This window comes from Corvus cornix, chromosome 28, assembly GCF_000738735.6.
Source record: "Corvus cornix cornix isolate S_Up_H32 chromosome 28, ASM73873v5, whole genome shotgun sequence".
NCBI classification, from domain to species: Eukaryota; Metazoa; Chordata; class Aves; order Passeriformes; family Corvidae; genus Corvus; species Corvus cornix.
The window spans coordinates 2,662,944-2,677,927 of record NC_046356.1 but is presented as its reverse complement, the minus strand read 5'-3'; the positions used below and the strand labels follow the sequence as shown (position 1 = coordinate 2,677,927).

General features: G+C 51.7%; 1 protein-coding gene across 1 annotated transcript in view; it reads left to right on the top strand.

The window, feature by feature from the left end:
- CELF5 (CUGBP Elav-like family member 5) overlaps positions 1–14,984 on the top strand; it is a 37,333-nt gene that overhangs the window by 10,031 nt on the left and 12,318 nt on the right. The window contains 2 exon segments of the mRNA XM_039566463.1: positions 8,246–8,294; positions 14,826–14,954. Of these exon segments, the coding sequence (XP_039422397.1) occupies positions 8,246–8,294; positions 14,826–14,954 (178 nt within the window).

The window sequence follows — 14,984 nt, the reverse complement described above, 5'->3', positions numbered from 1 at the left end:
CCTGTGCTGCCCTCAGAGCTGGTGAATTGTTGAAATCAGGCCTTTTTCCTAAATCCAGTCTCCTCTTCAGCTGCCAGCCAGCCCAGCAGTGCAGTGTTTCACCTTCTCCCCACTCCCTGGCACACTCCTCCCTGCCTCAGTGAAATGATATTGTATCTCAATAACCCATGCCTTTGATTCGTGATTGTGCCTTCACTTTGCTGAGTTCTGAAAGGAATTGGAGAGGTTATTAATGACACACAGTGATCACACAGCAAGTTAAAGCCTCTTGCTAAGTGAAATTTGAGGGAAAAGCATCCAGCTTTTCAATATTTCGCAGAAACGCTTTATGTCTCTTTTCATTTGCAGCCAGACAGTTGCAAATTACATAAAATTGCTCCTGAAGAAGAAGAGGAAGAAGAATAGAGGGAGGAAGTGGAGGGGGGGAGGTTTAAAAAAGTAATTCTTTTGGCAAAGTACAGTTACAGTTTTATTTCTATGCAGAACAAAGAAAGGCCTGCTGAAAGGTAGGCAAGTAAGTGGCAGAAATTGGTATTGATCCAAGCTGGGAATACGGGCAGTTTAAGAGCAGTGATGAGGGTACTGAAATGTGGCTACATCATAGGGAGAACTCATGGATGCAGGGACACAGGAATGGAAAATTACAGAGAGCAGCAGCATGAGAGCAGAGAGAGACTCTGGGAATGCACCAGGGGTTGAGATGCTGCAGCACTAATTCAGGTGGTTGGGCACCAGGATTAGTGCAGACACCCAGCAGAGCTTGAGCAGAGGGCATCCCTGTGGGTAGGCTGTGTCCTGTGCTGCCAGGAGCAAGGGCTCACCTGGGCCATCTGTCAGGATCCTCAGCCCGTGGTGGTAGGAGGGAGCACAGGTGTCTGGAGGGACTTTGCTGGAGAGGGCAAAGCATCTCATTCTTCCCTCCCCTCTTGTTTGTGCAATGCTGGTGTGAAGCCAGCCTGGATCACTATTTCTCAAAGTTTCATGTGGTCTAAATGTTTGAAGCTGGGCCCCACTTGTTAATCTTTGCAGCTGCATCCCTTGAACAGGGCAGGCTGGAGAAGTTTTTCCCATGTCCATCTTGCAGGTTTGATAGACAGTACCAGCAAGTTCCTGAGAGCCATGCAACATCAGTTAGCAATACAGAGAGCATGCCAAGGCTATCTCATGGACAGGAAGGTGCTGGGCTAAAGCAGCCCCTGGGCAAGAAGCAGCAGAAGTGCCTGTTCAGTGCAGAGGGAATTGCAAACGCTTGTGCTGTTGAGGGTTTGGCTTGAGGGGCTGAGAACTCTTTGTAAGGCAAGGCAGCTGCCCAGTGAAGTGCCAGCACTGAAGAGCAAGCTGCCAATGCAGCCATTGCCTCCTGTTCCCTATGGAATTGGAAGAACAGTGAAACTAAAGATCAGCACTCGTTCCCACATGCTGACCGAGTGGACTCGTGCAGGCTCTGTCCTGTGCACAAGGGGTCTTCCTTTCTCCAGAGAAACTGCTGCCCTTTGCACAGCCAGGCCCTGGCATCTCCTTGCAGCACAGAGCTTTGGCTTTTGCCTCCCAGAGCTGGATCTTCCCTGGTGGTCTCCCTTAGCTGTGCTTGTGAACACACCTGTACCTGCACACCAGCCCACACAGACCTTTGTCTTTGCAAAGGCACCACCCTCCTGAGCAAGGCTCCACGTTCCCACCTCCGTGGGGTCGTTTGGGGTGTGTGCCTGCACAAAAGTGTTCATGAACATGGATGTAGATAGAATCATAGGATAATTTATGGTGGAAGAGACCTCTGGGGTCTCTGCTCAAACCCCACTCAAAGCAGGGCTGACTATACCAGATCATTGAGGGCTTTCTCCAAATGAGATTTGACTGTCTCCAGGGGCATCCTGCAGTCACCTGGGGCCTCTTTTCTAGTCTGCCAGCACCCCTGAAGGGAAACAGCTTATCTCAAATCAGCCCAGAACTGCCTCATTTGGTGGTGCTGGGGCTTGGGCCCGTTTTGGGTGGATTTTCCCGTGGGTGCGTCATTATCACCGGAGGTTTTGCTCCGCTTGGATTGTCGGTGTTAGTGGTTGCCAAGGGAACTGGCACAGCCGCTCTGTGTGCAGGCAGAGGGTCCCTGTGCCTGGCCCCCTCTGTTACATCAGCAGAGATGTCTTTTCCTGGCCACTGTCATTACTCTGCCGTGGGGCAGGAGAAGGGCACGGCTGCAGCAGCCCGATGGCAGCCTGTGAACCTTCCAGCACAGCCAGGAGAAGCTTGTGCAGGCTCTGCAGAGCTGCTGTGTCCATCAGCTCAGACACCTGCTGCCCCAGGCTCTGCCCTTCCCTGGTTCCCTGGGGTCCTTGGAGGCTGCAGCTTGTGCACAGAGAATCACCTGAATGTGCTCACTGGACCAATGGTGCACCAGTGGGCACAGGGAGAGGCATGGGGTGCTGGGTGTCTTTTCCAGTGGAAAGATCAAAGCCAGCTGAGTGTGGCACTGCTCCCAGCTTTTCCCCATGCAGCTTTCTTGCTCAGAGTAACTTGGTGACCCATCTCACAGCATCTTACTCCTGCTTTTTGCAGGCCTTAAGCCTTAAGCATTCCCTAGGCCTGCTGAGCACTTTCCACCTTGGTGGGAGTGACAAACGTGACAAATCTTGGGCAAGTCTCTGTCTCTGCTGAAGCAAGATCCTGCAGCTGGCACAGGACTGTGGGTCTGAGTACCCAGCTGTGCCTGGCTTCTCAGGCCCACGGCTTTCTGGAGGCCAGAACAATCTCTTGTGGTCTTGATGAGCTTTCTAGAGGAGTTTTTGGGTTTTCAGTTTCATCAGTCCTTCAGCAATCTTCTTTGCTCATGCAATAAGTCATAGCTGAGCCATTCAGGCAGGAGCTGTGTGCTTTGTACTCTGGGATTCATATCCTGCTTCTGCCATAGACTTTCTGCATGATCTTCATCGCCACATGCCTCAATTCCTCCACCTGGAACACACTGCTCATAATTATCGTTGTCTCCTCCACAGTGGGATTGAATGAGGTGAATTCATAAGCAGCCTTTAGAGCTGTGCCAGAACTTGGTACTAATGTTGCTCATGTTTCTGTGTGAGACACCTCCCCTTTCTCGGGGAAGGATGGTTCTCCTGGACAGGACTAAGGCACACTGAGATGTCAGAGGGAAGATGCAAGTAGGATGCTTGAGCACTGAGATTGGCACCAATCCATCCCTGCTTGCATTCCTGATCAGAAACGGAATCCAAATGAACAAATTAGCATTTAGATTTATGTGCTCTGCCCAGGTAGAAGTGATTATGATCATTCAGGCAGGGCATTTTTAACTGGCCAGAGGAGGACAAGCCCACAATTTGTAAAGCTGAAAAGCCCAGGACCTAATTCTGCCAATGGTCTTGGATGCCTTTTGGTTCCTGACAGCCCAGAGGAGCCAGCCTGCATTGTGTGTTTCGTACACTGTGCTTCTGACCCTCTTAACACTGTGAGGTTCCCCTGCATTGCACCTAAGGGGCTATTTTACATCACTTACTCGTAATTAATAGAGAGGCTTGCCCTCCTGTCCCAGGGGGCTTTTTCCTTCTATCCAGCTTTTGCAGTTTGAAAGCTGAATAAGCGGGATGTGGGAGTCACTTCTTCTCCTTGAAGAACAGGGCTACCAGGCTGCTGAGCTGACTGACTAAACTGATTAAACATGGGGAGCCAATTCACTTCCAGAATGCTTTTTTTGGGGTGTGATGAGAGAAGTGGTGCATTTTGGCCTTGGTGAAACCAATAGCAAAGCTTCCTCTGACTTTAGGAGTGCCAGGAATTTTCCTTAGATCATTAATCCCAAGAGTGCTGCAAAGGTGGGGAGCATTTCCTCAAAAGCAGGGGGGAAGCCCAAACAGAGCGGGGTTCCCTGCTTCTCTGTGCTGCCCAGATCCTGGGGATGGGGTGGGATGTAATCCAGACACTTGTCAGCAAGGCCTCTCAGCCTTGCCTCTTCCCTGGAAATCTCTGGGCTCCTCTGGGCTGCAGTGATTCTCCCTGTGGGTATCTCCTCACGGCTCCCAGGGGGCTGCACGGGACATGTGGCTGCTGTGCTTTGTGTAACGCTCCCGAGGTCGGGATGGCCTTGTCCCCATCTGGCGGCCCCCCCCACCAGTAACCCCCCAGAAAGCCAACAAAGGCTGCAGGCTTGTGAGAGGGAGAGTGATGCAGGCAGGGAGATGCTGTCTGTGAGAGCTCTGAGCAGGGTAGGGACAGCTGTGTTTGGGAAGCTGTGTATCCAGCCAGGAGGGAAATGTGGGAGAGAAGCTGGAGCAGGGCAGTAGGAGCTTTGCTGCCCATCTGGTGCCCACTGCTGCACCAGGGGATTTCTTGAGTGCAGTGGGTCATGGAGCTGACAGCCCTTAGAGTGTCAGCAGCAGCAGGTAAGAGGGACCCTGAAGTGTGAGGGTGAGGGACTGGGGCAGAGGACATTTTGCCCACGGTGTCCTGACAGCCTGTGCTAAATGTTAATGTGATATTCTTAAGAAACGAAGACTAATAATGCTCAGCTGAATAATTTAACAGGGAAGATGAAGCTCAGCTTGTGAGGCAGGTGCAGGCTCATGAATCATTTGCTCGAGTTCTCCATCCTACACGTGTGCTCACCTATGTGCTCCTGTGTGGTAAAAGGCAACCATGTCTGTGCATGTGCATTTTCTTCACTCTGGAAATTTAAGGCAGGCACATCCTACCTGCTGGATTCTGGGCCCAGCTGAGTATATACAAATAGAGTTTTCTTATCCCTGTGTGCTCTCTGATTAGTGCGCAGCCTCAGGTGATGACTGGAGGCCAGGAGAATTTGTACTTCCAGAGTTTGCTGTGTAAGCCAGAAGCAGGTCCTCCCTGCTGTCCTGTTCCTCTTTTTCTCCCTCAAATGGGAGAGTTAAAGCTTGACCATTCTTACTGTGTGTTCCTGTAGGGGACAGAGCTCTTTGTCTGAGACCTGTATACAAAGTTTAGGATGCCCCAGGGACAGTTCTCAAGGCCTTGAGACACATGGAGTTGAGTTAAAGCTGTTGTGGACTCCCTCTGCACAAGAGGCCTTCGATAATTTGTTCATCTTTGGTGGCAACATGAGACTTGGAAGGATTAAAGTGGCGGTGTCCTTCTTCATGGAAGCCTCTGGGTGTCTGCTTCTATGCAAGGAGGGCCATGGCTGCCTCTGCCTCAGCTGGGAGACCTCCCAATTCAGGAAGAAGCAGGCAGACAATCCTGCTGCTCTTCTCCAAGCCTCAGCATCTGGACAAATTGTATCTTGTTTTCTTCTCTTTACCTATATCTTCCAGAGCAGATGACGACCAGCCCAGGGACCTGACCTCAGATTGGTGGGTGTCTCTCAAAGTCACTGGAGCTGGCGAGGCCTCTGGAAATGGGCAGCCTTTTACTGAGGACTTGGTCTGATATGGGCAGAGGGAAAGTCTTCCTGTGCCCACCCCAGGTGCTGTTTCAGGTGGGAAGAGAGGAGCTGTGGTCGCAGCTGAGAGGTGCAGGGCAGCCTTGCTCTCTCTTGTAGCCCCAGCCAGGAGCTGCATCCAGATTTGCACCGGTACTGACCCACATCACTGTACTGGCACTGCCACCTCTCCTGCCAGGGCGTTGTGCTGTGGCCCAGTTGTGGGCACATCACTTCACTTGGTCAGTGGCCCTGTGGGATGCACTCGCCCACGGTGGCAGGTTCCATGGGGTCACCACCCCTGGGGTCAGGTCCCTGGGATGGGCAAAAGGATAGAGATGGACAGATGGGTAGAGGGGGCCCCTTCCCCAGAGATCATATCAAAATGTCTCTTTTGTGCAAAGCAGAGGGAATGCCCCCAAGAGCTGGTTTCCATGGCAACTGCAAATGTCAGGTTCCATGTGGTGAATAACCGTTTCCATGACAACACCTCCTTTATCCTAGGTGCTGGGAGCTGGAGTGACAGCCCTGTTGGGGGAGGGGACAGGGAGATGGCCTCAGGTACTTAACCTCCCCCTCCTCTCCCCCCATCCTTTCCGACTCCTCGCCCTCAGCCCCTGCATCCCTGGGAGGGTGGTGCTGGCTGTGTGTGCACTGCATTTCCACAGCATCCCTTCCGCCCCTCCTACACCTAAATGGCTTTGGGGCTTTGGCTTCCTCACAGAAGCTGAGATCCGAGTCTTTCCCTCCGTCTCCCTCCCCATCAGTTCAGTTAGTTCAGCCCTGGTTTTGCATCCTGGCTAGAAACAAAACTATTCCTCGGTGCTGGGGGAGCAGTGGGATGTGACGTGGCCAGCTGCCTCTCCTGGCTCTGCACGGAGCCCTCTCTTCTGAGCACACATCTGGGCTGCCTGCCCTCTCCCACTCAGCCTGCTCCCACAGCTCTGCCAGCCTCAGCTCACACAGGCAGGCTGCCAGGGACTGTGAGCAGTGACAGAAGCCTCTCAGCAAGGAAACTGGAGACTTTGTGGAACAATCTCTGACCGCAGACTCCTGAACCCCTGCCCCACATCCCACTCAGCTCAGGAAAGAGGTGCCAGGCCCTTGGCAGCTCTCTGGGGGAGCAGCAGCCCAGAAGCTGGCGAGCTCCAGTGCTGTGGCCACATGGCAGCAACAGCAGGATGTCAGGAGCTCTGCACATCCATGCGGCTGATCAAGAGTGGGAAAAGGGCCTGCAGCCTGTCCTTCCCTAAATGATTCAGCAGGTCTTGGGGGATGGAGGTTGTTGTCTGTCAAGGTGCAGCACGGCAGCAGCTTGGCCTTCCTTTGGGGAGCTGCCAGCCCGTCCCTGGGGCCATTATCAGCAGCCCCATGATCAGTCCTTGAGGCAGGAATTGCGTGGGCCTGCTCCCAGCCTCTGCTCATCCTGCCTGAGGTCCATCAGTCAGGGGAAGCCAGCTCACAGCCCCCAGCTGCCAGGCTGTGTGCCATGCCATGCCAGCCTGTCACCTCCTGGTTGGCATCTCTGTGCTGCGAACTGCGAAGCTACCTCACGGATTTCCTCCAGCTGTTGGGAATGTGGGCTCTGCCTCTGGTTTCTGGCCAGTCTGGCTCAGCCACCACTTGGAGACTGACAGCCCTCCACATATTGCTTGCTGGCTTCTAAACACATTTCAGTTGGTGACTTTTATGGCTTGATTTAGTTTTCTGTTTTGTTGCTGGTTTTCCTCAGGGGTTTCCCGAGAGAAGGGGCAGACTATGCCTGGACCTGCAGCTCGTGTGCAGGCCTTCCCTGCGATATTCTGATTGTTTTTTATTATGAATGTCACTGATTCAGGTCACTGTCAGCCTCTGTGAATGATGCTGAGAGACATGGAGTGAGATGTGCTGTGAATGTGGAAATCTGCCCTGTGCACCATTCCTCGGAGGTTATTCTGGTGCAGTTGGATCCTGCTAGCTGGGAAAGGAGGCTACAGCTTGTCAGCTGCCTGTCTGGGCAGCACAGGACACACAGACCTGCCAGCAGATGAGTTTTGCCCTGCTTTTCAAATCAGACAGTTAAAGCTGTGGGTTCCTTAATGCAGCTACTTCTTTCTTACCTGGAGAATCCCCATACCATGTGAGCTAAGCTACCCTTCAGGCTTATTTGTGGTTGGATTATTGCTGATGACACTAATGGCTGCGAGAGAAGGAAAAAGCTCTTCTCCACGCCCGAGCGAGAGGAGTTTTGCCACTTTCAACCTCAGCACTGCCCCTGAGGGCCAGAGATGAGAGATGTTGCTGGAGAGCAGCACTGCCCTTCTCAAGAGCTACTCTAGTGCACAGAGCTGTCTGCATGAGGGCTGGGGAAGGGGAAACACGACATGCCTGCTTGCTGTGCAGCTTCTAGCCAAGTTCAGAGGCAGTGTCTCTTCCCTGCTGCAAGGACAGTAAGTGGCTCAATTAGGTGACGTGGCCATGCCTGCACTGAGTCAGGGCAGACACAGGAAGAGCTTCCAGGCACGGTCTCACATCGGGCCACCCTGACCACTGTTCAGGCTCCAGTCACATGGTGATGAGCTGCTTCCTCAGAGTCCTTTCTGTGCCACTTGCAGCACCCGAGGAGGCAGAGGTTTATGCATGGTGGGCATTTCCAGGAGAGCTGTTCTCTGGGGTGAGCAGCTGAGCAGGGAAAAGCGCCAGGCTTCTTTTGGAAAGAATGGTCCCTTCTTCAAAGGGTACTGGTTGCCATCACAATGTCTTGGTTTCCCTTCTGCCACTCTCCTGGTGCCCTGTTGACAGTGCCTTTGGCAGCGTGTGCTGGGCAGTGGGCCAAGCAATAACCTCTGCATTCCTCTTCCCTTGCAGATGGCGCGCCCGATCCAGGTGAAGCCTGCAGACAGCGAGAGCCGTGGAGGTAGTTGTCATCTCTCCTTGTTTCTCCTTTGGTGGCCCTGTACTTGTGAGGGGGACCAGGAAATGAGACACAGGGTCCTGGCCCTGCCTTCCTCTGTATGAGGAGGAGTCTGTGTGTGGCAGAGATCTGGGGGGCAGGAGGGCAGTGTAGGGTCATAGCTGGACACAGCAGGCAGCTGACAGCACACCAGGTCCTAAGGGTGATGATGTGGCTGCCCTCTCCATCCTCTTTCGCAGCTATTTGAGGGTGCCATCAGCCTGGCAGTACCTGTCCCAGGACATTACTGAAGCAGACCTGTACGGCACTGGGGCTCCTGAAGCCTTTAGGAAGAGGTTCCTTCATTCCTGCACCTGATCAGCCCAATAAGAGCCAGATCCCTGCAGCAGTACTGGCTTTTTAACGTGTTCAGCTCATTGCTCTGCAGCTGATTCTCCTGTCTGCAGCTCCCTCCACTGCCTCCCCCATCACTGCTGAGCTGTCTCAGTCCCGCCACTCTCAGTCCTGCAGCAGCCCCCAGCACATTGTCAAGGCCAAAATGCTATTGCAGAAAAGATCACATGATGGGGAAATAATGTCTGAAGGGAAAGGATCCTGAGATGGAGGTGCTGTCAGCCTGCAGGGGACCAGCTTGGTCAGAGCAGCATATACTGAGAAGTTCAGAGCTGGAAGGTTGGGAACAAGAGAATCTGGTAATTTAATGGGGAGCTCTCAGCAGCTCAAATGCCTCCTCCAGGTGGAGAAGGTTTGCAACTTCAGCCCTTTCCAAATCCATTTACTCATTTTGCTTCTTCTCCTTGCCTTACTGATCTATTTCTTTTCCTTTTCTCTTCATTCCTACATCTGCCTCTCCAGGCCCTGTGCTGTTGGTGCTGCCCCTGCAAGCAGTTTAGTAGAGGCCAGGGGAGGGCTCGTGTGCTCTTGTTTGTGCTGTGGGACAGCATGTCCTGCATGCTTTATTTAGATTTGGAAGGCTTTTGTTTTAAATTTCCAAACAGTTTGTAGTGACTGAGAGTTATTGCACTATCAAGAACATGAGATGTATTTTATAATATTTTATATGAGTGTATTTATGGTTGTGTGATCCTCCTTTAAAAAAAAAGTGTTTAAGTCAGAATGTGTAACTTTTGGTTGTTAAGTGACTTTTACTGAACTCTGGGCATTTTACTTCAGTCCCTTGGTTTAGGGTAGAGTTTAAGGTCCTTATTTAAGCTATACACAATAAAAAGAGACCAGAGTCTTCAGGGTGTTTCACTCTCACTGTTGAAAATGATGTTACGAATGGATGAGAGGTCCTTTAGATGTGCCTGCAGGGGGTGTAGAGGGGGCTGGCTTCTCACTGGTACCTCATATTGTCTCTGGATTCAACCTTAAGGTGGTCAATCCTTCCCCTACCACACTGATTAAAAAAAAAAAAAAGGTTTGTATGTCTGATGAGTGCAGCTCTGGAGTCTCTGGTGTCTAACCAGGGTTGAGGCCATCTCTGCATCTCTCTTTTGTTGGTGGGGCACTACTGGGGACTATTCTATACACACCCACCTGGTATTAGGTGTTGGGATGTGACATCTCTGATGCCTCTGTAAAATTGAGCTGAAACAGGTCAAAACCAGGTTTTGACCTGTTAAAAACCAGGGTGCTGATTTAGAAACAAGCTTTTGGCCAAGGCACTGGACTCTGAAATCTCTAAGCTTATGAAAAGTGCCACATTCCCTAATGGTTGCAAATGTCATGGATAAGAGCAGTAATCTTTGGAGTCTGAACACCTGTCTCCTGCAGCCTGTGCACCTCCCTTCAGGCTCATTGCAGAGCTCAAAAACAAGTGGCTCCCACAGGATCCATGACAAACACTGGATTTCTTCCTGAGGCAGGAGCAGCATCAAGACAGCAGCCTGTGTTTGTCTGAGTCAGGTTGCTCTTCTGAAACGTTTCTGCCGTGATGCTCCACTTGTCAGAGAAGTGGCTGAACAACTTTGCAGATATGGGAAGAGCAATATCCCTATAGCAATAGCCCCCCCTGGCAGGAGGTAAAAGAAGGATTTGGGGCAGGGCAGAACTGTATGGATAAGGAATTTATCAAGGGAATAGCTGCATGCATCAGTGAGGCACTGTTCTGCATTATCCTTGAAGGGAACCTCTTTTATACTCACCAGGGACTGACATTTCCCAAGTGGAGCACCCTGAATTAAGTACGTGAAGTTAGAGCACCAGAATTTGTCTCTTGGTCTGAGAGATGCTAAGTTTTCTGCCAAAGGGGCAGTTTTGGCCAATCCCTGCAGGGGCTGTGTGGGGATATCTGGATGCTCAGTGTTTCTGCACCCTGCAGAACAAATTCACCACGAAAAAGTTGCTGCCTGCATTAGTTCAGGGTGAGACTTGTGGTGCTGGGGCATGCATTGTCAGCTTTTCCCTGCTCTCTGCTGGGAGCCTGGGAGTGCCAGGAGGAGGTGGAGCAGAGAGGGCAGAGGAGTTGATGTGCTTGTCTGGAGCACTGGGCTGCAGTGATGGGCCATGACAGGTAACCCAAGCTGTTTAGCACTGCCCAGGAACGAGGAAGCTTCCCAAGGAGATTTGCTGCATCCCATCCACAGCCAGGAGCAGGCTTCCCTCTCTCCCTGATCCTGGCTGCTGCCTGCTGTTGGCCAGATGACCTGAATTCACTGGCTTTGTAGGAGCTGTGTTCCGTGCTTGTGTGCTCTCTCTTGGCCATAGCATTTGTCCTCAACCCCTGGCTTGTTCCCGTGGTACCTTCATCAACAACGTGCTCTGTGCTGGCCCCCACTCCTGCTGCCTGCATGGCTGACGGTGCCCAGAGCATGTTTCCATGGGAACTCGACAGTCAGAGATCAGAGTGAATTTCCCTGCTTGCTGGACAGCACGGGAAATTGCCAATCAGAGGGTGAAAAGCAGGAGCTGTAGAGAAAGTGAAGGGGAAAACAGCAGGAGGGGAGGGTGTGCTGTGCCGAGGAGGGGAGAGATCTTCCAGTGCTGCAGGAATCCCTGCTGGGGAGCTGAAGAATGATGGAGCTGATGACCTGAGAATGCCAGCAGGTTTAGTATCAGCCCTGAGAATGCCAGAGGGTTTGGGATCGATGGCTTTAGGATCACAGATCAGGTGAAAGGGTTTGATAGTAGATTAGGTGAAAGGGTTTGCAGCGTTCCAGCCCAGCTGGGGAGGGATGAGTCAGCCTGGATATTGTGGGAGAACAGCCCTGTTTGGGAGCTGACGGAATCGAGAGGATCCCGGATCATGGGTTGGGCTCCAAGATACAGAGAGGGAGAGGTCAGCAGCAGAAGAGCCCTTTCAGAGGTCCCCAGCTGCCACAGAGGCATCCAAAGGGAACAGGCTGGATCCTTTTCCTTTGTGCAGTCTTCAGAACTGGGCTGTATGTAGCAGGATTCACTGTGAAAAAATCTTACGTTGTCAGTGATTCCATTCCCTTTTACTATTGCTGTTCTGGGCATTCAGAAAAGATTCCAAACCAATAGGTGTGTGTATTTATATTTGCCTTTATAGCTTGAGTCCCTAAGGTGTCACAGTTTTAACCTGTGCTGCACAGCCAGGAAGACTGGCTTTTATTTTTTCTTCCGAATTCCAAAGAGGAAAGCTGAAATTCCCACATGAAGGCAGGACTTCCAAAAGGTTGTGTTAGTGAGCCCTGTCAGACAACAGAAGATCTGTAAAACTGCAAGGATGGAGTGTTCACTGTTTCAATGGACTTTTCCCAAAAGGCAGGGTAAAGAAAAATGCTTTTGATTCAACAGAAATGGTGTGAGGAAGAAACCACAGGAATTACCCAGGAAATGTGAGGGCTCTCTGAAGAAGAAAATAATGAGTAACTTGTAATTTGATGTTGATTTGATTGCAAGCTGTAGGATAACTGACTTTCCCAGATGTCTCAACGCCCTCTGCCCAGCCAGCCAGGGGTCCCTGAAGAGAAAGGCAAGACCATCAGATGCATTTCTGGCTGTCAAATCTCAGCCCACGGTTATTTGCTTGCCAGTTCAAACAACAGAGGATTATTTCACAGCACTAGAGTCAGTGCAAGTGTTTCCCAGTGTATTTCTCCCCTTGTTGGTGATTTTTTTAAGGAGCTCCTTGTGTCTGCCACCCAAAGGCTGCAGCGTGGTGCACCTGTCTGAAATAAGGCCTGGTCGCAGCTGCAATGGAGATTCAGGGTAGAGGAAGGAGGAACCCTACCGAGCTCCAGTGTCCCCTGCCATGGCCAAACTGGGCTCACATCTGGCACCAGGTGATGTCAGTCAGAGCACAGAGCTGCTGCTCCTTTAGTTTTCATGCTCCTCTTCACTGCCCAGTAAATCTGTTCCTGTCCAGTCCCTTTTCTTTCACCCCCCCTCTTCCAGTCAGATTTTTCACCTTCTCTATGTGCTGTTTTTTGGTTGGTTTGACCACCAGCACTTCAGAGCTGGCCCTTGTGGGAGCAGGTGCTGTCTCCCTGCTCAGCAGGCAGCTGTACAGCACCTGCTTTATCAACTCCTGTGCCTTGGCTGGGGATTATTGGGCATCACCGATTTGAATGGACTCAATCAGCTGAAATAATGTCTCCAAAGGCAGCCATTGCCATGCAGGGGCAGGGAGAAATGTAGAAAGAATCACAAGGAAAACAGAAGGGGATGAAATTCTCATGGGCTTAGTTACCCAGGGAATCATGAAAACAGGAAAGCTGGGGAATTTGGCCTTTAAAAAAATACACAAAGCCATATATTTCAGCCACTTCTAGTTATATAAATCAGGAGTATCTGTTTGGGACTGAGTTAAGAGCCTGGGCTGTAGCACTTCTAACACTTGATGTGTGTGGTGGACACAAGTGGCACATGTCTGCCTGGGGCTACAGGAGAGCTGTGCCTGGCTGAGCCTGTGCTGGGGCCCTAGGGCAGGGTGAGGTGACTCCCTGTGGTGTCCGCATGCTGGCTGAGTTCGTCTGTCTGCACATTCCTCTTGCTCACTAAGGAATTTCATTCTGGAAGGCATCCCCAGGGGCTGGGGATGTACAAGTGTGTTCCTGGGCGTGTGTGGGCCTTTGTGCTCATCCATTAGTGCTGCGTGTGTGCATCTGCTTTTCTGTGAGGGACACATGGCACGTGTAGGTCCTGCCTGTGTGTGCTGCTGAGCGTTTGTGTACCTGGCTGAGCAGTGGGGAAGGTGGGGAACCATCTCCTGAGCCAAGGGGAGCAGGGATGGGGCTGGGGCGAGCCTTGGTGACAGTGTGAATGTGTCATGTGCCATCCTTGCCTGCCATCCATACACAGCACCCCCCTGGAGCTGCTCTGCTGCTGTAGCTCCAAGACCTGTTGTTTTTCAGGTCACTGCACTCTCAAACAGAGAGCAGCTCCCTTGCTATTGCCCCTGACGTGCGTCACATTGCATTGGTTTGTTTGGAGCCAGCCCCTCTGATCCTGTCGCTAACAATAAGGAATCCTCTGGCACTGCTGCTCCAGAGCCACATCCCGACACGTTCCCTCCTGTGGGTCATGTCTCCCCACGCAGATCTGGGGCAGTGGGGGAGGGTGAGCTCTGGAGCTGGCACAACTCTTTCCTGGCAAAACCAGAGACTGGGCTGGTGTTTAGGCTGGGATTTCCATGTTGTGCTGTTTCACTGCTGTTCCCATCAGTCTGGGGAGGATGCTGCCCCAAACACTGCTGTATTTGTGCTTGACTGGCCAGCATCAGGCATGGGATGGGCTCCTGTGGGTGCTGATGGGGGGAGAGAGTGGGAGAAGGCACTCTGCACCTTCCTTGCCTCCACACTTACCCATCCCAACAAAACCATAATCCTCACTTCTCTCTTCTGAGTCGGAACCCAGAAGGACTCTGAGCTCAAAGTCCTGGATGTGTTGGCCACTCTTCCAGCTCCCTGCCAGTGTGACACAGGTACACAATGCCACTGGAGAGGGGGGAGCTGATGATTGGCCTTCACCCAGCTGTCTGGTATTTGGGTGATCCTACAGTGAGGCAGATCAGGACCCAGGATGCCAGGGTTTATCCCAGGCCTGAGGAGATAGCTGGTTAGACTGGAGAGGGGAGGGGCAAATGGAAATCAAAATGCTTGGTTACACGGCAGCTAAGGAGATGGGGGTCTTCGAGAGAAGGAAAAGGAAGCAGAAGTCAAAGGTCCTGGAATATATCACCCTGCCTGAGTTGGTCTGCTGTGTTTCCTAAGGTACCTGTTGGACTTCACATGCTGATCAACAGAAATGGAATTGCCCAGACATTTTTTCTTACTATCATTTCTTTTGGATTATTCGAAAGAAAAGGCTAATGAATGAAAGGAAATTATAATTCCTTTGTTTTCCATTGGGGAGGGTAGGACAGGGGAAGCCACAGAAACCCTTGAAGGTATGAGGATCTTGGGCAGATCCTGCATTCTCACCCCTGGAAGAATTTCAGCCAACAGCAAATCATTTCCATGCCAGGCATGTTTTTAACACTAGGCTGTTTTGTGCTTAAGTGTTCCTCTCCTCCTGCTCTGGACTGCAAGCCTCATAGAAGGTTGATGTTTCTGTGTTTGCCCCTAGGGGACAGGAAGCTCTTTGTGGGCATGTTAAATAAGCAGCAGTCTGAGGATGACGTGCTCCGGCTCTTTGAACCATTTGGGGTCATTGATGAATGCACGGTGCTCCGTGGACCTGATGGGAACAGCAAAGGTGGGAACCCTCTGTGTGTCCTGCCCTTTG